The sequence below is a fragment of the Aquila chrysaetos genome, chromosome Z (genome assembly GCF_900496995.4).
Source record: "Aquila chrysaetos chrysaetos chromosome Z, bAquChr1.4, whole genome shotgun sequence".
NCBI lineage: Eukaryota > Metazoa > Chordata > Aves > Accipitriformes > Accipitridae > Aquila > Aquila chrysaetos.
Window position 1 is genome coordinate 72,980,503 of NC_044030.1, and position 27,986 is coordinate 73,008,488.

The 27,986-nt window shown below is 37.5% G+C and overlaps 1 protein-coding gene across 4 annotated transcripts in view; it reads left to right on the plus strand.

The window, feature by feature from the left end:
• The window catches only part of RICTOR (RPTOR independent companion of MTOR complex 2), a 90,353-nt gene extending 62,367 nt beyond the window's left edge, over positions 1–27,986 (plus strand). For all 4 annotated transcript variants that reach the window (XM_030003508.1, XM_030003510.2, XM_041120632.1 and 1 more), the window contains 16 exons: positions 2,737–2,901; positions 3,360–3,436; positions 3,552–3,630; positions 4,485–4,594; positions 7,818–7,905; positions 8,607–8,699; positions 9,588–9,694; positions 10,357–10,586; positions 11,332–12,361; positions 15,946–16,123; positions 17,814–17,898; positions 19,278–19,511; positions 20,950–21,102; positions 21,819–21,942; positions 22,859–22,997; positions 23,167–27,986. In XM_030003508.1, coding sequence (XP_029859368.1) covers positions 2,737–2,901; positions 3,360–3,436; positions 3,552–3,630; positions 4,485–4,594; positions 7,818–7,905; positions 8,607–8,699; positions 9,588–9,694; positions 10,357–10,586; positions 11,332–12,361; positions 15,946–16,123; positions 17,814–17,898; positions 19,278–19,511; positions 20,950–21,102; positions 21,819–21,942; positions 22,859–22,997; positions 23,167–23,241 — 2,967 coding nt within the window. In that variant the 3' untranslated portion in view covers positions 23,242–27,986. The remainder of the gene's footprint in view (positions 1–2,736; positions 2,902–3,359; positions 3,437–3,551; positions 3,631–4,484; positions 4,595–7,817; positions 7,906–8,606; positions 8,700–9,587; positions 9,695–10,356; positions 10,587–11,331; positions 12,362–15,945; positions 16,124–17,813; positions 17,899–19,277; positions 19,512–20,949; positions 21,103–21,818; positions 21,943–22,858; positions 22,998–23,166) is intronic.

Here is a 27,986-nt window from a genome sequence, read left to right on the forward strand (position 1 = left end):
GTTAGCTGTTTGCTAATGAGTGTCTCTGAACAAGGAAAACTAATTTCTGTAGCCAGCTTAGCATTAGATGGGGAGAGTAGCATTTTGGGGTGACTATATACAATGAAAACATTTACAGAGCAGTATCTATGTAGATCAGTGAAGCAGAAGCACATCTTAACCTGCTTCCAGATGTGCTTTGGTCATTTGTGCTAAAGCAAATTAATACTCCCTCAGCTGCCTTTTTGCCAGTTCATGGTAAAAACAGCAGAGTACCCAGTGTGTCCTCAAGTGCTGCAGTTCATGACCTAGAATTTCATCTTCATAGGTGGCTAAAGGGTAGATTTATCCTATATCTACTGGCATCTATGCTACGCTGTATGTAATCAGCTGAGCATAGTGACCTGTGACTTGCTGCTTCAATTCTAAGGGTCTCAAAGCCCTTTGATAGTAAAAGTAAGAATCTTCTGACAGATTTAGTACAGGGCTGTGTTTTTTAATGTGGTTCGTGCATGAGTGAAGGAGGGGAATGTCTGTTTCCTCACATATCCTCTACACTGCTTTTCTGATCAGTTCCCATCAAAAGTAAAAACATTCCAGCATTTTGCTTCATCTGGAAAAGCAATGCTGGGCTTTGCCTCTCTCATCTGGGAAATGCATACAGGTGATCTTGCTGCACAAAGGTTGTGACCCTGCTTGAAGACTTTAGGACTGTTGGAAATGCATGCAGTGGTTTTGCAGCCCCTGTTCTGAGGTTTGAACATCTTAGTGTGTTGAGTCATTCCTTGTTGTAAAGACCCTTTTCTGTACCTTCACTTGCTTAAAACCCTGTTCTTCTGTTCTTTACACCTTTTTAGTTGTTCTTTTTATTTCTGATGATGGTAGGAAAACCAGAACTGCACACAGTGTCCAAGATGTCAATGCCCAGTGGATTTACCTAGTGAAAACGCTGATGTATTTTGTTCTGTTTACTTTCAGTGGTTTTGATTGCCATTGAACTTCTCTCTAATGTTTCCACAGAACCAAATAATATTAGCCCCAAGATCTTTTCCCTGGGTATAAAGAGCTGGCTCAGAGCCTGTTGTGTGTGCAAATCTGGGATTATTTTTTCACTTCAGCTCATTGTTTCAACTTATCTGCAGTGAATTTTTGCCATTTTATTGTCCCATCAGAGTCATGAATTCCTTCTTGTCTTTTCCATCTCTAAACAGAAAATTAAAAACTGTTCTAATTCTGTACTAGTTATCTGGATAGATTAATTCACGTTCAGGAATTATTTCAGGAAGTGAACGTTGTTCTCTTTCATTCTCTGTATCACACTCAGTGTAGTTGTAGCAGTAACAACAATTCTTTATAGACAAATTCTAATGCACTACATGACACTGAATTCTGGTTTCGTATTATTGTGTTACTCTGTAGGCTTAACATCTAGATCAAGTGATCATTTCAGCATAATAGCTCTTGTTCTCATCTTTAATAAATATGCTGCTAGTCGTCTATTCCATGTTCAAGATATACCACTAACAGTATGCAAGCCACATCAAAATGGTTGTGCAGCCTAGGCCGGAGTTGTGAATCACTGTTCCACAGTCTGTCTTCATACATGTGTTATGTCATTCCTGCATCTGCTCCAAAAAATGAGCCTCTGTGTATTGAATAAGTAGAAATGTGCACATGATATTTGAAGTTGAAATAATGAGACAAGATTTTTGAAATGAACTGTGCACATTCACATTTCCTACTCACTTTCTTTCAAGTACTGCTTGCCAAGTATTTCTGGAGGGAAAAAAACAATCCAGAAGATATTGTTAACCTAGGTAGTGCTGTCCAACCTGGACCAATTCACCTATCTCTTGGAGTACAGATATTCACATGCATCCCAACATCAATCGTTTGTATTTTAATGTATAGAAAATTTACTTGGTTATAGCTATCACAGCTTTAAAGGTGTAGGGACTGAAGACCTGAAGAAGGATTTGGACACCTGATTTTGTCTTTTCCAGCTATGCTTGTGTAAGTATAGATAACACCTTTGCTAGTAAGCATATATTGTAAGGGTTGTTCTGTGCTTTGCTTCAGAACACTGCGAATTCTTGTAGATTAAGCCTGTTTGCTTCTATTTTGTCTGTATTTTTTCTAGTAGAAAATGATGTTAATCACTTTATGCTGTTTATTCAGCAAGTTCTGAACAGCAGTACAGGAACTGACAGGGTACTTCTTCCTGCTGTCACTTGGAGAAATTCATAGTAGTAAACTAAGTGTTGGGAAACTGTCTTACTACAGAAAATAACATTTTTCTATTTAGAAGGTTTTCTGAGACGTTTTGAAGACCAGATATGTTTGGGAAACAATTTAAAATGTATTAAAATAAATTCCCCAGAGGTTCTAATATTTGCTTGTTAAAGTTTTTTGCAAAATATTGCGTACATGAAAATATATGCAATTGCACTGGCCATTTACAAGGTATTTTTCCTGCTAATCCTGATGACTTTGTGTAGTGCTATCACAGCGAATGACTAATTGATAACTGCTTTCCAAGGAGACTTGCAGTGACCAGATTACTAGTGATCTTACACTCAAATTTCCCATTTGATAAGATAGAAATAGCTCTCAAATAGACTGTAGTTTTAATACATAAGGTGTGTCAAAGCTACTTGCTGTAAAATATGGTAATTAAAATGTATTTTTTTAAAGTGGTAAATCACTGACTACATTAGCTATTTTTCTTCCATTCAGAAAAGCGTTTTCCTTTTGCAGAGCTGCAGGCTGTATGCAACAAAACACTTAAGAGTATTACTGAGAGCGAATGTAGAGTTCTTCAGCAACTGGGGGATTGAGCTACTGGTGACCCAGTTACATGATAAAAATAAAACTATTTCTTCTGAGGCACTTGATATTCTAGATGAGGCATGTGAAGACAAGGTGAGCATCCTTTCCCTTTTCAATCTCTTTTTGGTATGCTACTCTGAAAGCTATACCCCACTCCCTCCCCCCATTAGCAAAGTAAAAGTATGCAAGAAGTTACTGATGGTTTCCTTCTTGATTGTCATTGATGGACTTCATAATAGTTTATAGACCCTGTTGCTGAAAATACTGCAGTATTAATGACAAGAAGATGTAGACTTCTGGTTTATGCCTACTTTTAAATATGGATTCAGACTACTTCAGCTATTTTGATCATTATACTTCTTGTGAAGTAATATATATATTTAATGACAGATGGTACCTAAAGTGGATAATATTAGGATGAGGTTAGTGCTGTTTGGTACTTTCTTTTGTGAAAAACTTGCTGCTTCATTGCTGGCAGATTATTGTAGTTGCTGTAGTTTTCAGGATTATATAGTGCTCAGATACTTTGTATGCATTTTTAATTATTTTAGGCCAATCTTCATGCCCTCATCCAAATGAAACCAGCTCTTTCTCATCTTGGAGACAAGGGTTTGCTTCTACTCCTAAGGTAAATGTTGAATATGCTGTTTGACTTTACACTGTGAGAACAAGTAAGTTTGTTTTTATTCAAATTACATGATTTGTTTTAAGTGGAGTACTAACTGTCTGATGTTACTTTACAGATTTCTGTCCATCCCAAAGGGGTTTTCATATCTAAATGAAAGAGGTTATGTAACAAAACAAATGGAAAAATGGCAAAAGGTAATGCTAAGAATAAAAAGTGTGCTTGATACTAGGAGGAGAAAGGGTGTGAATATGCAGGTTTAGAACGTCAAAGATTCTTAAAAATACTGCATATTCATATATGTGTATTGCTAATGCCAATACATTTATTGCCTCAGTGACTTAACAATTTTGCTGAAAAAGGTTGACAGGGACTCACAGGAGCTACGGAACTGTATACATGTGTGCTTTTGATTTACCCGGGCCTTTTATATAATTTTGGCATTTCAGCAAATATTTCAGGAGTGTAGTGACTTTCTAAAATAGGTTGTTGTGTGAGGTCCTATCTAGAGAAATGTGTAAAGGAATACTACTTTTCAAGATACCCATTACCTCTGGTTGTTGCTAATTAAAGTTAAATCTAGAGATCTTGAAGATAGAATTAGCTTATGCTGTTAAGAAGTAAATAGGAACACAAGACCACTGAGAAAAATGCATCATTGTCATGACTAGGATAAAACTCTTTATATGTTATTTTGTTTTCGTAATTGATCATAAATGCTTGGTCTTATTCCTGTTGGCATTTTTTTTACTAACTTAGAAGCTGTCACTTCTCTAGGAATACTGAAATGTGTGTTGAGATTATTCGGGTTAGTCAGATGTGAAGTATTTCCTTCTTTCCTTCCTTTCTTAACAAATTCACTGAAATAATTATGGAATCAGTTGTCGACTCTGCAGACTCGTTGTATGTATGAAGTACAGTAATTCTGGTGAGCCCCACCATCAGATCACAAAGAAATTCAGCTTTCCTTAATTATTCCTTCCTTATAAAGTACCACACTATAAAAACATACCTCTAAATGTATTGTCAGCCTTTGTCTGTCGTCTTCTAGGAATATAACTTAAAGTATGTTGAACTGATTGAAGAACAACTTAATGAAGCACTTACAACATACCGCAAACCTGTTGATGGTGATAATTATGTTCGTCGGAGCAACCAAAGGTAAATTTGGGAAAATGTGTCTTTGGGCGTAAGCTGGCAGGACTGGTCAAGAGAGCTTTAAACTAGAATTGATGGGGGAAGGGGATACCAACAGGATTGCAGTAGGTAAGCCAAGGGTTAGCATGGCATCACCTGAAGGTGGCAATGATAGTGGGAATATTTATACTGCTCCTGGGAGCCCAGAGGGCTCAGGAGCGTATCTGAAATGCATGTACAGCAACACATGCAGTATGAGAAACAATCAGGGTGAACTGGAAGCATTGTTCAGTTCCCAGAGCTATGATATCATTGGTATTGGTGAGACTTGGTGGAGTGAGTCCCACAGTTGGAGTGCTGGGATGGAGGGTTCCAGGCTGTTCAGGAGGGATAGGCAGGGCAGGTGAGGTGGAGGTGTCACCCTGTATGTAAGGGAGAGGTTTGATTGTATGGCCCTTACAGTTAGTGATGATGTGGTTGAGAGCCTCTGGGTGAGGATTAGGGGGATGGGAAACAAAGGACATGCTGTAAGTGGGTGTCTACTGCTGACCACCCAGCCAGGATGTTAGCACTGATGAGTTATTCTATAGGCAACTAGGAGAAATCTCTGGATTGGTAGCCCTTGTCCTTATGGGAGATTTCAACTTCCCAGACATTAACTGGGAATACTGTGACAAGCAGGTCTTGGAAATTCTTGAATTTTGTAGGAGGTAACTTCTTGTCGCAAGTACTCAGTGAGCCAACTAGGAAAGATGCCTTCCTAGACTTAATATTTGTGAATAAAGAAGGACTCATGGGAGATGTGACGGTAGGTGGTTGTCTTGGCCACAGTGATCATGAAATGGTTGAGTTTAAAATTTTCAGTGTAATGAGAAAAAAGGATAGCAGAGTTGCTACCCTGGACTTCAGAGAGCAAACTCAGGGAGCTATTTAGCCAAGTACCCTGGGAATCTGCTTTTGATGGCTTAGGAGTCCATGAGTGCTGGTCAGTTTTTAAGAACCACCTTTTAAAAGCACAGGAGCAGGCAGTCCCATTGTGTCGTAAGTGAAGCAAGCGGGGCAGAAGACCAGTTGGCTGAACAGGGAACTCCTTGTGGAGTTCAAGAGGAAAAAGAAATTGTGTGATCTCTGGAAGCAAGGTCAGGCTTCATAGGAAGATTATAGAGCTGTGGTGCATATATGCAGGGAGAAGACACAAAAGGCCAATGCTCAGTTAGAATTGAAACTGGCCAGTGTTGTGTCAAATAACAAGAATGGCTTTTTTAGGTATGTTAATAGCAAGAGGAGGTCTAAATAAAACATTGGACTGATCCTTGTTGAAGATAGTCACCTGACTAATAGGGATGAAGAAAAAGTGGTGGCATTCAATGCTTTTTTTGCCTCAGTCTTTAATAATACTGATAGACCTTGGGCTGCCCAGTCCCCTGAGTTGGAGGACCACAAGTGTGGGAACAGTGACTTTCTGTTTGTGGACACTGAAATTTTAAGGGACCAGCTGTATCGGCTGAATGTTCACAAATACGTGGGCCCTGACGGGATTCATTTTGGAGTACTGAGGGAGCTAGCAGATGTTACAGCAGGACCCCTCTTGATCATCTACCAAAGGTCTTGGGAGTCTGGGGAGGTCCCTGCTGACTGGAAGCTAGCCAATGTTACTCCAATTTACAAGAAGGGTGTAAGGGAAGACCCAGGAAGCTACAGACCTGTTAGTGTACCCTAAGTTCCTGGAAAAAATTATGGAGAAGATCATGCTGAGTGGTTTTGAAAGGCATTTAAAGAGTAATGCAGTTATCAGGCACAGTTAACATTGGTTCACAAAGGGAAAGCCCTGTTTAACTAATTTGATATCCTGCCATGATAAGGTCACTCACCTAGTGGATGAAGGGAAGGCAGTGGATGTCGTTTTTCTGGGTTTTAATAAGGCTTTTGATACTGTCCCTCACAGCATCCTTCTGGACAAGTTGTCCAACTGTGGGATGAGGAGGTTCATGTTGCACTGGGTGAAGAACTGGCTGAACAGCAGGGCTAAAAGGGTTGTAGTGAATGGGGCTACACCTGGCTGGCAACAGGTCACCTAGCAGTGTTCTTCAGGGTTTAATTCTGGGGTCAGTGCTGTTCAATAAAATTATCAATGATCTGGATGCAGGATTTGAATGCACCATTAGCAAGTTTGCTGATGATACCAGACTGGGAGGTGCTGTTGATTCTCTTGAGGGACAGGAGGCCTTGCAGAGCAATGTAGATAGGTTGGAACATTGGGCAATCATTAATGATATGAAATTTAATAAGTCCAAATACCAAATTCTGCACCTAGGATCGAGTAATGCCAGGCACAAGTATAAATTGGGAGATGAATGCCTGGAGAGCAGCCCTGCAGAAAGGGATCTGGGAGTGCTGGTCGACAGCAGGCTCAATACGAGTCAGCAGTGTGCCCTGGCAGCCCAGAGGGCAAACCCCATCCTGGGGTACATCAAACACAGTATCACCAGCCGGTCAAAAGAGGTGATTATCCTGCTGTATTCAGCGTTGGTGGGGGCCCCATCTTGGAATACTGTGTTGTGGTGGGTTGACCCTGGCTGGGTGCCAGGTGCCCACCAAAGCCGCAGTTCTGGGCCCCACAATTTAAGAAGGATGTGAAGGTCCTTGAATGCGTCCAGAGGAGGGCAACAAAGCTGGTGAGAGGGCTGGAAGGAGTGTCTTATGAGGAGCAGCTAAGGACTTCGGGCTTGTCTAGTTTTGGGGGAAGGAGGCTGAGGGGCGACTGCATTGCTCTCTGCAGCTTCCTGAGGAGGGAAGCAGAGAGGAAAGTGCTGGTCTCTTCTCCCTGGAATCCAGCGATAGGATGCATGGGAATGGTTCAAAGCTGTGTCTGGGGATGTTTAGACTGGACATTGGGAAGCATTTCTTTACTAAGAGGGTGGTCAAACACTTGAAGAGGCTTCCTAGAGAGGTGGTCGATACCCCAAGCCTGTCAGTGTTTAAGAGGCTTTTAGACAATGCCCTTAACTACGTGCTTTAGCTTTTGGTCAGCCCTGAAGTGGTCAGGCAGTTAGACTAGGTGATCATTGTAGGTCCTTTCCAACTGAAATACTCTATTCTATTCTGTTCTGTTCTATTCTAAATTCTTCAAAGGAATCTCCTTTGTCTGAAGAAGCTCAAGAGTAACTTATTGCATTACACAGTGTAATTTATTTTAAAAGAAAATGTTAGAATTACCTGGAAAGCATATGATTTCTCTTTCTGCCAGATTACAGCGACCACATGTGTACCTGCCAGTTCACCTTTATGGCCAACTGGTGCACCATAAAACGGGCTGCCATTTATTGGAGTCTCAGGTGAGGATAACTATTTATAACTTGAAAGATTTTGAAAGAGTACTGTAATCCTTTTTAAGTACGTTTTAAAAGAGATGGCATTTAAAGTCATTGCAAAACAAGTTGATCATGAAAGATGAGAGAAATACCTTGCAACCCTTTTCTTAAAATGGCTTGCAAAATCTTAGAATGGAAAGCAACTCACCAATAGAAATAATTTTTCAGTTTGTGTGTGCATGAATTGTATATTGACAAGTAAAACTGTGCCTATCCTTTTATACATACAAAAACGTGGAGATGAGGGAATAAAATCTTATTTCTAATATCCTGAAAAGCTAAGAAAACAAATCCTAAGCCAGTTAATAGTTGCTTAAATGAATACACTTTTAATGTGAGTTTGCAAGATGATGTAATGAATATGATAGTTGAGAAGTTCAAGAGAAAGCTTACGTATTGCAGTTTGTTAGTCTGATTAATCTGTTACCTTTATAAAATCTGAATTAACTTGATGCAGTCAGTGCTTACATCAAAATTTTGTACTTGCATTACCATTGCTGTTAATTTATGCTTATTAGTCCAGAACTACCACTGTTCATTTCAGAGTGCATACTTTAAATTAGTGCTTTACCTTTTATTAAAAAGGCAAGAGAACCTGTTTGACTGAGGTCTCCTTTTAATTTTCAACTGAGTGGTTTTTTTTTTCTTCTGTTTCTCTCCTTCAGAGTATTGTTACAGATCTAAGTTATACTGTTCGTTCCCCAATGCTGGATAAGTGGGAAGGAATTAAGCAGCTGAAAGCAGCGCTTTGGGCCTTGGTTAGTAATAGATTTACAAACTTTTTGCAGTTGTTTGAGTTCTGTTATGACTCTTGATTCTGAAATAACTAAGCAAAATCCTGTAAAATCATTAATTAGGTTTTTTGTCATAAAATGTGTGGGTTTTTTTCTCCAAGTTGGCGTTTTGTACCCTAACTGGACTTTCAGTTTAAAATGGTTCACTGCACCTTTTTTGTTCTGAGTTTTTTAATAGTCACTTTGTCTTTTTTTTAGGTTTTCTTTTTTAACAAATAAAAAGAACAGATTGCCACATGCAGCACCAATATTAATATGGAACCAGTAGTTACAAGCTGCTGTGGTCTGATTTTAATGTATTTACTGTAGTGGTCCAAAATTCAGTGTTTCTGGAAGAAAGTTGGCTGCCACTGTGGATGCGTGTGAATATATATATGGTCATGACACCCCCTGGTACCTGGGATAGGTGAAAACCTAGTGTCTGTACTTATCCAAGCTACACTTCCAAATTTGCTTTGCCACCTCAGCTGTTTGTCTGCTTCTTTCTTGTCTTCCCCTAAGCTTATTTAGGAACATTTGTCCAAGGTGACTATTACTGGAAGATATTGTAGGTATGTAATATAATGTATGTAAAATGAGTAAACGAAGATCATACTGGCTGTAGCAGAATTGGTAAAATGAGGAATACACAGTAGTTAACTGTGAGCAGTTTGAGGGATTATATGTAGTGTGCCAAGTCCTTTTTTAGATCTGCATGACTAGGAAATGCCAAAAAGGGTGCTAAAATCTCTTAATTGCTTTGAGACGATGTGACTTGAAACTGTACTACCAACAAACAAAAATGTTAAAAGCTTTACACTGATAGTGCTGCAGATCAATCAAAATCAAAACTGACTCAAACTTTTATTTTAGGGCAATATTGGATCTTCAAATTGGGGTCTTAACTTGCTTCAAGAGGAGAATGTAATTCCTGATATAATGGCACTTGCCCAACAGTGTGAGGTTCTCTCTGTCAGAGGGTATGTGTATCTGCTTTATATATAAAATTTACAGATGATAGTTGCCATAGGTTTTCAGATAGCCCTACGTAATTTACATGAATATAGTTTCGTACTTACTTGGAACTCAGTTATTAAAGATCACTCATGACTGAGTATCTATCTCAGTCCTATACAATCGCAGAATTGTATAGAAGTCTGAAACAACATGCAGTAAGCAAATGAAACCTATGAAAAAAGATACACTACTCTTCTTTTTTTAAAAAACAGTTAAAATATTTGCTACTTATATCTCTGTTGGAATCAATTTATTATTCCATCACTTTTATTCAATATCTTTTTTGAATCTTTAAAAGCATTAATAGATGGTCTTTTGCCTACTATTGCTACTGCATTAATGTCCTTTTATTATTTTTTTTTAAAAAGGTGGTATTCTACTTTATATAATCAGGCTCTTGTAATAATTAGTTTTTATTTTTGAGTAGTGTATTGTTCTCAGATATTTTAGTCCATTTCTTAAGCTTCCATTGATTTACAAATAAAAATGAACAAAAAGCTACTTGGCAGTTTTGTGAAGTTTCTGCTGAATTGTTTTGAAACTGTTTCCTTTCAAAAGAGAAATAAGTTTAGTTAAATTAGATTCTATTATTGTTGCTCTTTTTTCATATATGCATTAAATACAGAACCTGTGTCTACGTGCTTGGTCTAATAGCCAAAACTAAACAAGGATGTGACATTTTGAAGCATCACAACTGGGACGCAGTGAGACACAGTCGTAGACAGCCTTGGCCAGTGGTCCCTGATGACATGGAGCAGCTCTGCAATGAACTTTCTTCTATACCCAGCACTCTTAGCTTGAACTCTGAGTCCACCAGTTCTAGGCATAACAGTGAAAGTGAATCTGCTCCTTCAAGTAAGTAACAACAAAACAAACAAAAAAAACCCATCACAAAGCAGCATTTTGGTGTTCTTACCAACCTTTTGACAGGATGAGGTTCAGGCAGATGGTGTTATTGCAAGGAAAAAGAGTGCAAGCAAGGGTACAGAGTTATATGCATTGAGAGATGTAGACAAGTGAGAGGGAAGAGAACAGTGTCTTAGGTTTACATTTGATGTAGAAGTAAGAAGTTTTAACATCAGGGTAGGTTACTAGTTCTTCTGTCAAGTCATGGCAGCTTGCTGTAATACCTGGCAGAAATCTCCATGCTTAGATATAAAGATACACTTACTTGGTTGTCCTCTAAGGAATATTCTAGAAAATAAATACATTCTGTGTGTATATATGCACACACAGAGTATTGCTGTATTTAAATTCTTGTATATTTTGAGTATCTAATACATTTTAATTTTGCTATGGATATTTGGAATTTAAATCCAGAAATATACCCTATTTAGGTATTATCAGAGGAGTGCATTGTTTGTAATCCTAGTAGCTGGATGTTTGCACTGAAATAAGATAGTGTGGCTTTTCTTTTGAAGCAAGGAGACCTTCAGCTCAGGTACTCCTCAAGATACTTAATTTACTATGTTCTACAGAAAAAATGTTGAATTAAAATTGCAGTAAATTGCATAGCCTCCCATTTTGGCTTCTGTAGAATTGCTTTGTTTTTGCAACATGAAATGTCCATTTTCAGTGACGAAGTCTCATATAATTTCAGGTATGTTCATCATGGAGGATGACCGTTTTGGTAGTACTTCCACTAGTACGTTCTTCCTAGATATTACTGAAGATGCAGAACAAATATTTTATGACAGACCTGGACCTTCAAAGGACAAAGACCGCAGTCCCTTTCCTTTTTTTTCTTCTAGTAGACTTGTGAAAAATCGCATTCTAAACTCTCTTACTCTACCTAATAAAAAACACAGAAGTAGCAGTGATCTAAAAGGAGGAAAGCTGACATCATCTGACAGTAAATCAGGCCTGAGGCGAAATCGTACAGTAACAGAACCTTCCAGAAGCATAGACTTTTCTGCTGGGGAAGAATTCAACCCTGTTTGCAAAGTTCCTAAAATCCAGACTTTACGATTAGAAACTTCTTTTGTTGGAAGTAAGCACATGGAAGATACTGATAGTACCCCAAGTATTGGAGAAAATGATCTGAAGCTGCCAAAAGGTCTTGGAAATGAAATTCACCGGGAAAACGCAAGCCGAGAAAGGCTAATAGGAGATGGTACTACACAAACACATTTCAAGAGTCGTAGCTTAAGTTTTAATACAGATACCACAACAAGTGGCATAAGCTCAATGAGCTCTAGCCCTTCAAGGGAGACTGTAGGTGTGGACACTACAAATGTAGATACTGACTGTGGAAGTTTGAGTACTGTGGTAAGCACAAAAACAGTTAAACCAAGTCACTGTTCAACACCACAGTCTAACCACCTGCCTCTCTCAAAATCTAGCTCTGTATCCCTGGTACCGCCAGGGTCTTCTCATACACTTCCCCGAAGAGCCCAGTCTCTTAAAGCTCCTTCTCTTGCTACGATAAAAAGTCTTGCTGACTATAACTTTAGCTACACAAGTTCTCGAGATGCCTTTGGCTATGCTACACTAAAACGCTTACAACAGCAGAGGATGCATCCTTCACTGTCTCATTCAGAAGCCCTAGCATCTCCAGCAAAGGACGTGCTGTTTACTGACACTATTACCATGAAGTCTGGCAGCCTGGATTCTCGGCTAACCCCAAGCCGGTAAGAGATTATTATGTGCTCATTTCTTACTTCAAAGCTGTAAGACCAATCAAGTAAAAAAAGTATCTTTCTAATACTTTTTTCCAACTTCACCTAAAAGTGAAAATTGTTGCAAGATGATTCATAACTTCACTGAAAGCCATATCAATACTAGGAGCATAATATAGTAGAATGAGAATCCTGAACTTTGTGCATGCTGTCAGAGAAGCCCAGATTTCATAGCTGTGCTCGGCCCCTTTAATGCTGTTAGTGACAAAGGAAAACATTTCCTTTTATCACATTTGCTTCCTGTTTAACTTTTTTAATATTTAAATGCAATTACATTGCTAACATTATTAAAGTTGCAATCACACAAAATTGCCCGTGTAGTCAGAGCTATATTTCAGAAGACAATTTTCTCTTTGTCTCTCAGTGAGGTTTTAGGACAGGGACTCCTGCCAATATGCTATATTCGTGTTCACTGTGGCATTGAGGTCAGTGATGAGATACTGGTACCACTAATAGGAATGTCAGTTTGGATTCGTAGCTACAACAGAGCAAAGATTTTACTCATAGCATTTATTTTTAGATGGCAGTGTCACCTCTTTATTTTTGAGTAATATTAGATGTTCTGAAGACTAATTGGATAGTTACGTAAGATATCTAGCTCATGACATTGACACTGTTCCCAGCAGCTACAGTCACTGCTTAAGAACTTTCTCTTAAAAACTCTTCTACCAAATTTTGCCTTTCAAATCATCTTTTAGCTACTGCATTGGATTTTCACATTAGTATTGAAAGGGAAAAGACATATCTCTGTTTTTACCTAAACATCCTCTCTCAGATGAGAGAAAGGGGAAAAGCTACCAATACATCAGTCATCTGCTTACTACACAGAACAGCAAATGCCAAGTCCCTGAACTGCACGCTGCATACCCAGTTGAGCATACATAGTGCCTGTTTATTAGTATGCATTTTTTGTCCTGATGAAGAGCAGAATTAATTTGTTGATATTTTCACATGATTCTACAAAGATGCCATAAAAGGTAAGTTTTGTTCCCTTTGTTCAGGTCAGTTAGAACTAGACTGAGTGTGCTGATTAAATTAAGGATGAGTCAGTAATTAAGCTGCACTATCCTGGAAATCAGAAGTGCTGTTCCTTGCTCTGTCACTGTCTTCCTGTGCTAATGCTGGAAAAAATCAGTGTGATTTCAGTGGCAGTGCAGGTTCTGTTGTGGCTGTAGTAATGTTGTACCATGGCTTGCAGTCATGCCCTTGATAAGCAAAGTAGCCTTGCTGCAGTGGACTTTCATCCTGAAGTAATGTAATACTAACAGTATTCCTGGTGCTTAGCTGTTCATCATCTCTTACATTGGTGGTCAGGCTCAAGGATTTGAGCTGACTTGTTTAACATTGAACTGAAGTGGCTGTAGTGCTTATATCTCTGAGAAAGTTAAAAAATTGCAGACGTACATATTATAAGAGATTATCAGATTGTGTTGGTTACTAATATAATTGGTTGGAAAGGCTGTGTTATAACTAGTATACATTTTTTTCTTACTGGTTACAGCTGAATGTCTGCACTGAATAATTGTGGTCCTTTTAATTTCAGAGTACGCTATACTTCTAGCTAAATATTGTCCTTAACTGCTGTTTAAGTAATAAATTGAAAAGAAATATTCTGTCCTTTTTGTCTGCTGAACCTATTTTTCTGTCAGTTTTAGAAAAATTTCTTTGATTCATGCTTCATTGACAAACTCATTTGTTCATAGCAACTAGCAGCTGTAAATGGATTTTTGTGATGTTTCCAGTTGTTTCCATTCAACAGGTTGAAAAGCTTATTTCTTTGCATAAATCATTTTGTGAGGCTAAGTTTTCCACCTTTGTCTTTGAAGACCAACCAAAAATGTTAATGTGCATGTCTCAAATAATGGTTGTGGCTCTCACCCTATCAGCTGCAGACATGCTTTCATGAAAACTTACTGGTGTTTATCACTACTAATGACATATCTGTTAGCTTTTCCAGGAAAAGCAGGGACAAATGTTTAGGATTAATACCTCTATCTTTAATTTTATATTGAGAGTAATTGTAGAATGCTTTATTATGAAATAACTAATGCATTTGGTAACTTTCTGGGTTTAGAATCATAGTATCATTTAGGTTGGAAAAGACCTTTAAGGTCGTTGAGTCCAGTCGTAAACCTAATGCTGGCAAGTGCACCACTAAATCTCATGGCCCTAAATGCCACATCTCCACATCTTTTGAACACCTCCAGGGATGTTGACTCCACCACTTCCCTGGGCAGCCTGTTCCAACACTTGACAACCCTTTTAGTGAAGAAATTTCTCCTAATGTGCAATCTAAACCTCCCCTGGTGAAACTTGAGGCCGTTTTCTCTTGTCCTATTGAAATACGGCTTGACTTTTATTGTAAGTCCACTGCTACTGTCATTAGCATTGGTCAGAATTAGTTAGTAGCAAGAAAAGTATTGAAATCCTATAATTTGTGTTCTGCGCATTTCCATCACATAATGATATCTTGAACCTTAGATTGTCAAATCTTGATAATTTAATTTTATCTCAGTATAAATCTGTTAACCTGTTAGGGGTAGGAAGGTGTTTTAATTGCCCATCTAAAACAAAAAATGATAGAAAATTATTTCTAAGGCAGGAAGTCAAGAAATCAAACATTTACTGTACTTTACCTCCCAATGTATAATAATTTGCAGTAATATAATAAAAATTTACTGTTCCTGAGGTTTGTCTCTTTTTAGTAGGAAGCTTTAAGCCACTGCATATAGACCAACTACATAGGTTGATTAGCAGAAAACATTTGTAGGTTTTTATCTTCAATGAGAAGTAAAATGGCAGATGGCCAAATGTGAAATTTCCATTGTCAGGACTCTGATCAGCACTGAGGACTTGTTCTCCAGCCTCCTCTCTCCTGTCTCATTTTCCCAACCTATTTCTTTCTTTGTTCCTTGGGCTGCTTGTCACAGTCAGCTCTGCTCACTGTGCAGGTTCAAGTTTGTTCTTTGTGCATTCATGTTGAGCAAATTCTTCCTCCATGCCTGGGTGACCTAATGGGTGGCTCCTTCAGAGTACAGGAAAAAAAATGTTCCTTGTTCACATCGCTAATACCTTAGCAGGCTCAAGCTCTGCCTTTGCAAGCATGTGCCTGCTCAGCTCAGAGTTTGTAAATATCCAGGGAAGGTACATTTCAAAATGAGGCAGTTAGTTTAAAAGCCTAAATCTTTACTGACCATGTATGGGCTATAAATCTTCTAAGCCTGCTGAGTTGGAGAGAATTGGTGGGTTTGCAGGGTTGGCAGTCCCTCAAGCAGAAGTTACATACTGCCATCTTTCAAGTCCCCATCCCAGGACTTTCAAAGAAAAAATTTTTACCCAAGGAACTGCTGAATCATGCAATACAATATGAGAGAGAAAAAAGCAGTGAACTGATATCTGCAATTTGACAGAGTTACAAGCTCTGTGTTCTACAACGGGAAGATGAGGATAGCCTTTGAGTCAGCAGTCCTTCTTACTTTTAATGTACCAGAATAAGAGATTTACCAAGTTTGTGATGTATTATTTCAATGTTACAGGTTCATGAAAGCTTTAAGTTATGCCTCATTAGATAAAGAAGATTTATTAAGTCCTATTAACCAAAACACACTTCAGCGTTCCTCTTCTGTTCGCTCCATGGTTTCTAATGCTACCTATGGTAGCTCTGATGATTACATTGGCCTTGCTCTTCCAGTGGATATCAATGAAATATTTCAGGTATGTATGTGATAACTTACTGGGTTCATTTGCGTTTTCATAGTGAAAGGTAGTCAACTGTTGCATTTTTATCAGAATAGATTAGATCTAGAGAAATGAGGAAAAACTCGTGGTACTTCCAAGGAATGCATTTTGGAGAACAAGAGTTTGTTTTCTAACCCTGTTTACAGAAAACCAGTAGTCTGTTTTGTATTATTAGGCAAATAATGACACATGCTGGGTTAGAATAGTGTTAAACAATGGTAGCATAAGTTGTTTTTTTTTTTAGTTGACAGCTAGCTTCTATACTAAAATTAGCATAGTCTGTGGACATTTGTATCATCATACCATTAAATTATATAGTCTTACTTAACCTTACAGATATATCTATATTTAAGTTAAAACAGATCTTTTTAATATCTTATTAATTGCTTTCCTCTTTCTACTTGGTTAAAACACTTTCCCATCTAACAAACTGATGCATCACAGGGCTTAATATTCTGTTACTTCATTATCAAAACCAGGATGTGATGTATGTGAAAGGTAAATGAGTGGGCTTCCTTATCTTTAGTTCATGTAGTCTTTGCCTTTTAAACCTAAATGGCTTTCTTACTAATCTCAAAAAAATACTAAAGCTAGAGTAAAGGCAAGATTTTTCAATCATACCTGCTTCTATTCCCCCTTTATGAAATAACTAGTTTTTCTTTCTCCTTTACAGTCTTTGTGGCATATTTGTTGCCTCTGTTCTTTTCACTTAACTCTTTTTCTAGAGTTGATACATGTCTTGACTCTGCAACATCTTACAGGCAACTTTTTTTATGTTCTGGGTGTTTTTGCACTGCTCTCCCAAGATCTCCAGTGTAGAGTGATCATGGACAGATCATTAATAGCCACTTCTGTGTCACTGGTTTCCTTACAGCCTGTCACCACTGTTAATATTTGCTGACTGTTTATAAGCCTTGCTTAATAAATGTTCATTCACAAATGTGTTTTTCTCATTGGCTGTTTGTTAGTACTCAGGAGCCCATTCTTAATTTCCTCCTCTAATTGGATCTTTTTCCTGAAGTAAAAAAATGGACATTTTATTTCCTCCTTGTCTTGGTTTCAGCTGGGATAGAGTTAACTGTCTTCCTAGTAGCTGGTATGGATAACACTGATGTTTTCAGTTGTTGCTAAGTAGTGTTTAGACTAAAGTCAAGGATTTTTCAGCTTCTTATGCCCAGCCAGCGAGAAAGCTGGAGGGGCACAAGAAGTTGGCACAGGACACAGCCAGGGCAGCTGACCCAAACTGGCCAGCAGGGTATTCCATACCATGGGATGTCACATCTAGTATAGGAACTGGGGGGAGTGGGGGGGGAAATTGCCACTCCGGGACTAGCTGGGTGCCGGTTGGCAGGTGGTGAGCAATTGCGCTGCGCATCATTTGTACATTCCAATCCTTTCATTAGTGCTGTTGTCATTTTATTAGTGTTATCGTTATCATTATTAGTTTCTTCTTTTCTGTTCTATTAAACCGTTCTTATCTCAACCCGTGGGTTTTGCTTCTTTTCCCGATTTTCTCCCCCATCCCACTGGGTGGGGGGCAGTGAGTGAGCGGCTGCATGGTGCTTAGTTGCTGGCTGGGGTTAAACCACGACAGTCCTAAAATCTATTTTTCCTTTGTATATGATTATTACCTGTGCTAATTTTAATTTTCACTTCAATATTCCAGGTAAAGGAAACTCCGTATTTCCAGAAGAAAACCACACTTCCATTTGATGACCATGGAGCTAGGGTCTTCGCACCTGATGCAGGAGGTACTGGTTTTGTTCTTCTCATGTACCTTTTTGTTGTGTATTTGTACATCGGGTGGGGTGTTGGTTTATTTGGTTTTTTTTCTTTACAGAAAAGGTTATTTTTAGCTGTTAAGTTTTGAGAGCTGTGTTCTGGATTCAGGATGGCAGGCCATTAATTCCCTGTTTTATTTAGTTTGAGATAATGTGGTGTTGCTGCAAAGCAACATAAGCTGGGTCCTCCTCTAGTAAACAAAGGAAGAAAGTCTACATATCTTTGATTATAATATGAGCTAATGCTAATCTAAGACTGGTAGTGATACTGCATTAAAGTAAGTAGCAAAATTTAAGCTAAGATAAAATCCGTATGCCACATATTGAGCTGTTGCATTTTCACTTCCCTTTGATTACATGTGAATTTATAGGAACCAATGAAGGTGTTAGATGTGTATTTCAGAAAGTAAATTTTGTCTTTTTGTGATGTTTCCATGACAGTTGATCAGCGAAGGTGATGGAACATTGTACAAGAGAATTGCAAGTGTGCTGTAATGCCTGGCTTGTTCTGAATTGCACTTCCTTTTTACTTGAGGGTAGTCAGAAATCTGTACAGCGTCAATATGTGTCTTTTCAGTTTGACAACTGAAAAAGCAGTGAAACTGGTCCTAAAGTAGTATAGGATAGCTGTTGTCTTGCCTCCTAGTTAACTGGAACTTTATTACAAGCACTTTGAACATGCAAATAGACACATCTTACTGATTTTTATTTTTATTTCGTGTTGTTAATGTAATATATAAAGCTGACTTTCCTGAAAGTGTGTTTCTGTAGTTTGATAAGTTTCAGTGTAAAGTAACTCTTGTTCAAAATTGTATTTGTTGGTATTTTCCAGGGAAGAGCATGTCACTAAAGTCTTTGGCTTGTTTCTCCATTGTTGAGTCTAGTTTCTTCTTATTACAGGCACTAAGTTAGGTTTTTAAATTGTGTTTCTGTGTTCATTGGTGCACCTGTCATTTAACCATCTGGTATATTGTTGTACTAATCTTGTTTGACACTATGAAAATTGGTAATGTGTTAGTGTTACATGAGTATTACTAATGTTGATACAAAGTCAGGATTTACCACACACCTTCTTACAGTATGTGTGTACAGTATGTGTGTTCAGAGGTTGAATTCTGTCCTTCGCAATGTTTTGTTATATATGAGAAGCTGGGACTAAAATGTGATGTCTGTTTCCCAAATGCCAACAATCTTGGGAGCTTAACCACTCAAAAAAAAAAAAAAAAAGTTTCTGGATCTTCACACACATGTGCCCTTTCCAGCCTTAAGAGGTTTAAAAGGGGAAATTTAGTTGAAATAATGTTATTGCTTGGTTTTCTTTTTTCTGATGTCTAATTGCTTATCTACAGGCCTTCCATCAGGTACAAGTGATGTTGTCAAAAGCCCTTTTCAGATGCTCCGGCAGCAGATCAGTCTCACAGAAATAATGAATACTAGCCGTTCTGATGCCTCTCAGTTTTTAGAAAATATGGAGGATACGGGGCTGCAGGAGCACACAGATGAGAACTGCCTTTACTGTGTCTGCATTCAGATACTGGGTTATCAGCCTAACAACAAAGTGAACTCTTCATATAGTCGTACAGGTTAGTGTTCCTTGTGGGGAAATGTGATAAAACTGAATGAAAATACTGAATTTTGTTCATCTTTAAAACTGATTAATCTGTAAGGGTTTTTTTCTTACTACTGACCTTGACATTAATTCTCTGTAATAAGCTCACTGCACAACCAATGGTATATCTATGGTCATTTCCAGCTTTTCGATTTCTAGTGGTGTTAGTATGACTAGGTGCCTGCATGTTTTGTGTTTTTTTAATATTTTTAAGAGCTTACCAAAATACAAAATCTGAAACCTTATTTAGTACTTAAAATCCATGTCCTGAAAACTGACACTGTCAAACTCATGAAAAGTCTCACTTCAAAGCCAGCCTGTACCATAAAACGAAACAAAGGAAATCTGAGGAGTCTGAAGTCGAGCTGTAATTTCTGGGATTTAGTCATCTTCCTTCATATTTTGAGATTCAGAAAGGTTTCAGAATTATTTTTTCTTACCCTTCTCTGCAGAGCTTGCAGTTACATACCTTTTTGCAATGTCTGTAATAAAAAGATAATCCAGTAATGGATGCTTAGTAGGAATTCTCACTGTTTTACAGCGGTGTTACACATTCAGGTGGTAGCACATAGAGTACTGTTGGCAAGGGAGATGATGGCCAAAATGTGAGGAATGGCCCAGAGGGCTAAGTTTGAGCTTGAGTTCAGTATCAAGAAGGGATAGCAAATAAAATCCCAACTGTAGTCTTCAAATAAGGGTGTTAGAGGTGAGGCAGAGTCAGGCTCTTGTCAGAGGCACACAGCCAAAGGACAGGAGCCATGAACACGTGCTGTAGGAACAGAAATTCTGGTTGAACATAAGAGGAAATTCTTGACAGTGTAAGCTAATGTCATTTTGAGGTGAACCCTTCTTTGAGCAAGGGGGTGAACTAGGTGATCTCCAGGAGTCCCTTCAGACCTATTGTTTTTCTGTGGTTCTGTTAACTGCGCTACAATTAAAAGCTTGGATTTTATATTCATCTCTTTAAATCCAAAATGCTGAAGCCTGTGGATAGTGAAACCTCCCAGAAGAATCTTACTTGTCACATCTTTCTGTTGATGAAGACAGAGCCCTTTCTGTAACACCTGTGATAATTGTATGAACAAAAATATGTATATGCAGGAGCATCTTTATTATGTAAATAGAGCACAGATATATCAATAAGAACTCTGTGTGATGACAGTTTTTAGGCTTCCATCAGTGTCTAAGAGAGTTGATTATTTTCAGTCAAGTATTTTAAGATTCAAAAAAAGTAATTTTTAGACATTTTGTGTATGATTTGTCCAAAATCCAACATCTTGTTTCCAGCTGGTTTATATGCACAGTACTTGGTGTATCGGTGTTATGATGCTTACCATTGTTGAAAAATAACAAAAGCATTTGAAGTGAGGAAAAATGTGAATAACAGAGATACAACATCTTGTTTATGTCAGATTTTTCAGACATTCCATATACTGACTGGTGTGGGCAGACCATACACAATCACTTAGATGTGCATTCCTCCAAATTTTCTGGAATTTCAGGCTGTAGTGATGCAGTATCCCATGGTTCAGCTAGCAGCACCAAGAGTACAGAGCTTGTACTAGGTAAGTTTGAAAGCCTTATGATTATTAGAGACTATAACTCTTACAGTATTTAAGTACTGTGGAAAAATAATACTTATACATACTGCAACAATGTATTGCTTATTATTTAAAAAAAGCAAACAAAAAAAACCAAACCAAGAATAAAAACAACCACCATTTCCGGATGAGAGAATATAATTTTAAGCTCTTCTCCTTTTGCTGTACAGCACTTCTGTGGGTTATTAAATAGCTCTGTATCCGACATGACAAGCAAATTGATTGCCTTTTTTTCCACACTGGTGTTAGTTTAAAAAAAAAAAAAAGACTAAATTTCTGTAAAGAGAAAGACGCTTCTTTCTTAGGCTTGTGGTTTACATTTTGAATTACCATAATTTCTTATTAAGTAGCTGGTTGATAACTTCTCCAGCATCTGATAGAAACAGAGCAGGTAATCTCTCACCCAGACAGAACTGTAATTGAATCTTACAGGTTCTTCCATTTATGAAATGGTAGTTTACCTTTTAAAAATATTTCTATGTTAAAATTCCTGAAAATAGTATTTTTTTCTGTTTTAATTTCAATGGAAATATTTGTTTATATTCAGAATACATACATAAATACGTGTGTGTGTGTGTGTGCGCACTTTTGGAATGCTAAAACAGACTTACATGGCGTAAGATTAGCACAATCAAAGACTGTTCTGTTTAAACTCCATACTGTTTAATTTGTTTTTCCAGGAGTAAAATCAATCCCAGATGATACACCAGTATGCAGAATACTTCTACGGAAAGAAGTCTTACGTTTAGTAATCAATTTGAGTAGTTCAGTAGGAACCAAGGGCCATGAAACTGGACTCCTGACGTAAGTTCAATACAATTCAGGTGTTTTAGCAACATTTTGTTATATGTATTCTCAAAGATCTCTGGGATAGTGATTAACCTTATTTCTGACTTCTCAAAGAACTGTCACGCAGATACGATTGAATGTATCATAAAAGCTAAGCAAAGAATTTTCCTTTAATATTTTTGCTCTGTCTTTAATTTCTTACTCTTCCCCATCTTTTTAAAATCAGTAATTCAGCTGTAGTGATACTTCATTACATACCCAGTATATCATGCATCTTTTTTAAAGAAACGATAATTCTTTTTTGTTACTTGTGCCAAATAATATATATCACATAAGCAGAATAATGAGCTGAAAGTAACTTCTTGAGAAACACAAATCTGCTTTGAGAGAGAGTACAACTACTGGAATTAATTTATAGAAAAAATCATGTTAAAATATAGGAATATAAATCCAGGGGCCAAATGTTATAATAAAACCTGTAGGTTTCTAGGCTAGTGACAGTGGAACTGATGTACAGCTGCTGAAAGAAAATGCAGAAATGCTCATCTTAGTTTCAAAAATGCATGCAGGTAATTAAGTTAGCTTTTTCGTATTTTTTTTACTGTTGTACATGTGGGTGCCAATTCTTTGATACACTGTTCTTTTTCTACATCTGTTACTTTAAGACTAGGTGATCTCAGCAATTCTGTACAACTTTTAAATTATATATTCTGTTTTACCTCATTAATACAGACTTATTCCAGTTTGGTACGAAATAATGCTGTCTGTTCTGATTTTCTTGCTTCATCAGATCCAGAATTTATAATGCCTATTACTGAAGAATTCTGCTTTTGTTAATGATGACAATCAAAATCTAATTGAACAGTGTTTTAGAATATGATGGAAGTCTGTTCAAGACTTAGGAAATCTTGGTGTTTTTTCTGTTTTTCAGAATTAAGGAGAAGTATCCCCAAGCATTTGATGACATATGCCTTTACTCTGAGGTGTCCTACTTGTTAGCACATTGTACATTTCGACTTCCATCTCGAAGGTTCATTCAGGAGCTATTTCAAGATGTACAGTTCTTACAAGTAAGTGGAGGGTCCAGATGCATTGAATGCACCAAAACATGCCGCCTGGGTGCAAGTTTCACGTTCTGAATAAAAGATGCTTTCAGATATATCTTCAAGGAAACCATTTTATAGTGTTTCTCTAATAAAATCTCTAACATTATTAATACTTCATGTCTTTTTCCTGTAGATGCATGAAGAAGCGGAGGCTATTTTAGCAACACCAACAAAACAGCCAGTAATTGATGCATCAGCTGAATCCTGACCTCTGTCTCATGCAGTGCATTGCATATAGACTTTCTGAAATCCTCAGACAACCTCCGACTGACTGGATAAAAAGCTTGGAGCATCATCTTCTAGACCGTTCCAGAAGCTACTGGTACCCGAAGACTGAACTGAAAACATTTTCTTCCTCAAACAACTACTGCCCCAGTCTTTTGAGCCCTTTGGGGAGTTATTAAACATTACCATAGTTTTAATAATAGTAATTACCAGTATATGCAAGAGCTGAGCACTGAACACCTCCACAAGTTTTCATTTCATTTTCTACCATAAATTTAAAAAACCAGGACAACATGCAGAGACATCTTTTTTGATTGACTTCTGATTCTGTTCCAGAGAAGCAGAACAATGCCTTCCTTTTTAAACCCTGGATATCAGGAATCAGAGAGATGAGGGTGCATTCCATTGCCAGCAATGGGGAGCCATGCTGTAATTGTGGACAACGGGGGATTAATGTTAACCCTTCTCTGTTGTTTTTTGTACTGTTTATAACACTACTTGGGGGTTTGTAACTTCAGACAGAAAGAAAAGCCTCTGTGAATCTGAGGTTTCCTTTAAGTTATTTTAATATTGCTATAATTGTAAATCATTTTATTAGCAGTCTCTCCAGTTTCAGTACATTTACATACATACATGTATCTTATCTGAACCAGTTAAGGATTTTCACTACAGTTTGATTTTAAAAATAACAAATCAGTTAAACTTAAAATGCTGAAATCAGATTGTTTTCCCTGAATGATATGCATGTGTTTGCAGTTTCTACACTCATGCTCATATAGTACGAATGTTGGTCTTACTCTAAACTAAAATCCTTTAAAAAGCATGCTTTGTATCAGTTAAATGAATATTGTATAAACTAAACTTGAAGACATTTAATCATTGCTGCTTTTGTGAGAAGACATTATATGAGTGTTTCCCAAGTTCCATGGAAACAGGCTTTTATAAAAACAAAGGTTTATTTGAATATTCAATGGATGAGTGATCAAGCATTGGATAGTACTAATAATTGTAGTGAAAAGCCTTAAATACCAAATTTTGGAGCAGCAGTACTTATAATTTTATACTGGTATTTAAGACTTGTTACAAAAGTTAAATGCTACAGTGACTGAAATCGTTGCCTCTATCACGTTACTAGTGAGGTTTCTAAATTAATGAGTGCAAGCTTAAAAAAATAAAGTAAGAATCCCCATCACTTTTATCATGGATCTAAAGATTCAGAAGCCTTTATATGAAGGTAATATAAATATATGCAAATGTGTATATACAGTAGCATGGCCGCCTTTGTTAGAATGCCTGTAATAGAAGGGATTACCCTTTGATTTTGATATAGGTGAATAATTCAGCTGGACTGTACTAAGTAGAACATATTTTTATCCATTCACTTTTACCATTTTTTATAATTGTCAGATTAATACTTAAGTGAAGATAAGTGAAATTTATCCTGATGCTCATAACTGTTCTTACTAGCTATGCTACTGGAGATATCAATTAGTTCTGTGAACAGGAAAACACAATTCCTAGTGAAATGTAGAATTTATTTGTTCTTACTGGAGATTTCATCTTGCCACATAAGCACTGCTTTGCAGCTATCACTTCACTGAGTTCTTATGTGCACTCCATATCATCGGGTTCTGGTAAAGCAGATTGTAAGTTGCTGCTCAAAGTCAAATTTAGTTCTTAAGATTTCCTTTTCATGAGTTTTCACTGAAAGAAGGAGCAAAAAGAAACTGATTCAACTCTTCTGTGGCCAGTGAGACAAATAATATTATCTGTGTGTCAAGGCATGTTTGAAATACTCTGAAAACATACCACACCAGTAACTATTGGACTTCTGTGGTCATAAGAAAGAAATACTTCTGTAAAACCAAAATGTCAAATCACAGTAGACCAAATAGTGGTATAAACTCCAAAGGAAGTAATGTAGTTTTCCCAAAAAAGGGGCTAGCATATCTTATACAGTAGTTTCAAACACTACCTCAGTTAGACTAGAGTGTAAGAGATTTGTTTTAACAGCTAGATGGGGTTACATCAACAACTCCATGTTATTTTTCTGCAGTTAAAGCAAAATAAGTTTTATCACCTGTATTTAAAAAAACACCTTTCTTCATTTGTTACCAGCTTAACCCATAGCACTTAATGTAGAAAGCACCATAAGAAGGCCTCTGATTATAAACAGGTAAGCAAAAGCAATGTCAATACACTTTTGAAAGAATCTCCATCCTGAAATGCTTATCTGTTCTGAAGTACTTGCTTGTGTGGGGATCCATGACAACAGAAACTTGACATACAAATTATGGCCTGAAATTCAGTTATGAAACGTGATTTTTTTTTTCTGAAAGTGTATGAGTGTCAGTAGATTTCAACAAGTATGCATCAAGGATGTAAAGTCTGTACTGTACATAACATACAACATTTCTAGAATTAATTTACCTATTTACATTAAGCTCACATTAATGTTTCATTTTAATTGGCAGATGAAGGGATTCTGTAATTGAAGGAATTTGATATTGGCCTAGTTGCAAACTGTGAATTTCTAATTCTATAGATTTCTTTTTTTTAAATATCCCTTTTAAAGTTCTTATTTTGGGGGCTTTTTTGCTTCATGATAAAACTTCAAAAGAAAACATTAGTAAATAAAAATTGTGCTTATATTAACCCTAATAAAGAATCCTTCCACTTCTCCTAGAAAGATTTGCAAGGGAAGCTGACAGACCACCTGCTTTGTATTTTTCCAGTCTGAACAATTGGTGATACTGTCAAATAAATGGTAAAGTGTAGAGCATTCACTCACACTATATACAAATACACTTTGGTTGCTGTGGCAAAGAGAACTCCTGACTGATTCAACATGCTAACACAAAATACTCAGCTCTGAGGGGAAAGCCTGTGTGGGAATGAGAGGCCGGCTGTGAAACCAGTCGCATTTAATGTACTGCATTAGCTGGCTGATTTTCTTAGTCTCCTTTTACAGTCAGTGGAAAGGGATAGCCCTTTCCAAAGGGCAGAGAGCTAACTAAAGGGCTCCAAATTGCTTCTCCGAGGGCCTGTTTCTCTCCACTGAGTGGGGAGGAGGACAAAGCTGGGTGCTGTGAGTGTTCTTTTGGAGAGAGAGACCTTTCAGCTGTCTGAAATTCAGAGATGCAGAATGCTCCCAGCTGTCCTGGATGTCACTTGAAGCTGGAGATGGTCAGGCTTTGAGGTGCTTAAGTTCTATGTTGGGCCCCTGGCATATTGTGCTTGAAAGAGTCATTTTTCCTCATCTGGCAGTTATTATTTGACCTGACATATGTACCCTATATGTGCTCTCATTGGGTTTCGTTGTTTTTTCCCAAGACACAATGAAGTGCTGAAGTATTTGGTAGTGTAGGGTACAGTGGCTTGACACACTGACGTACGTTGCCCTTATAAATGTTTAAAAAGGCAGCAGTGAGAATCCTGCTCATATTTTTGTCATTTTAATTTGAAACATATGTAGTGGTCTTGAATGAGATTTGTAATTTGCAGTGAGAGACTGAAAAAACCTATAACACCTTTACTAGGCACCTGAAAAGTAGCTATTCAAGAAATAGGTAATCAAAGCCTAGTGAGAGACGGAAGAGTTGTTGCTGCTTCTTTGTCTGTGTCCTGGACTTGGTATTTGGCTGTTTGCACTGCAGGAAGCTGCTGTTACTTTGTAGGTGAACATGAGCTCCAGCTGAGCAATCACAGTGCAAGAATTCTTGCCAGGCTTCAGAGCATCTCCAAGGTTTCTGCTTGCCTCCCAGCAGGGCTGCACAGAAGTCCTGTTACTCAGCTTCACTGGAGCCAGCTGAAAGCAGGTCCTGTAACTTTTTAAGTTAGACTTCTATTATCATGTGCTTATTAAAGGTATACTAGGTGAGAGTAAAATCTGAGGACTGTAAAAGACCTTTGGGAACATACTAGAAACCATGTTTGTATTTTGCTAGAAGCCCCCCATCCCCTGGTTTTTGTTTAACTCCCGATTCTGGTTCCCTGGATTGTTTTGTTTTCAACAGATGTGTATGTTCAGTAAAGAATGTGGATTTTCTTTGGACTGTTTTTGTAACATGGATGGACAGCAATGCCACAGCATGCAGAAATTGCACATTTTGCTTGAGTTGCTTTGTAAAATACACTATTTTATTTGAGAAATGTAATTTATGCCAAAAAGTGTAACATGCCATTTTGCCACTGAATACTGTGTTTTAGCACAAGATGCAATGTCTAAGGGAGGAAAAGCCAGACATTTTGTAGATTTATTAGAAAAATTGTTCCAATAGTGGGCTGTCAGCATCCCTAAAACTGCATTACAAGAGATTATCTAAATTAACTGTTCTGAGGAGCGAAGGGATCAAGGAAGATCTCAAGACTTACTTTCCCTGTCCTGTGTGGTCTTTTAATTTAGTAATACGCTGCTACATATTTGGAGGTTCTAGTGTTTGTAGGTCACAAAACAGACATTGAAATCTGATTTATATTGTATACCTGTAACATAGAAAGAAAAAGTATTTATATATTTTCCGTAAGAATATTGCATTGAGCTGTGTATAATTTAAACAGAGGCTTGTCCCAAAATGGTATTACCCACTTTGATTTTTTGTTTGTTTGTTTGTTTTTCTGGGTTTTTTTTGTATAGTGTGTACAGTTCATGTTAATGGGCATTAAAAGCCTCCTGAAGTGTAATCTTGTCAAAGGGATGCATTGTTAATAAAATGTACTTAAACTTCT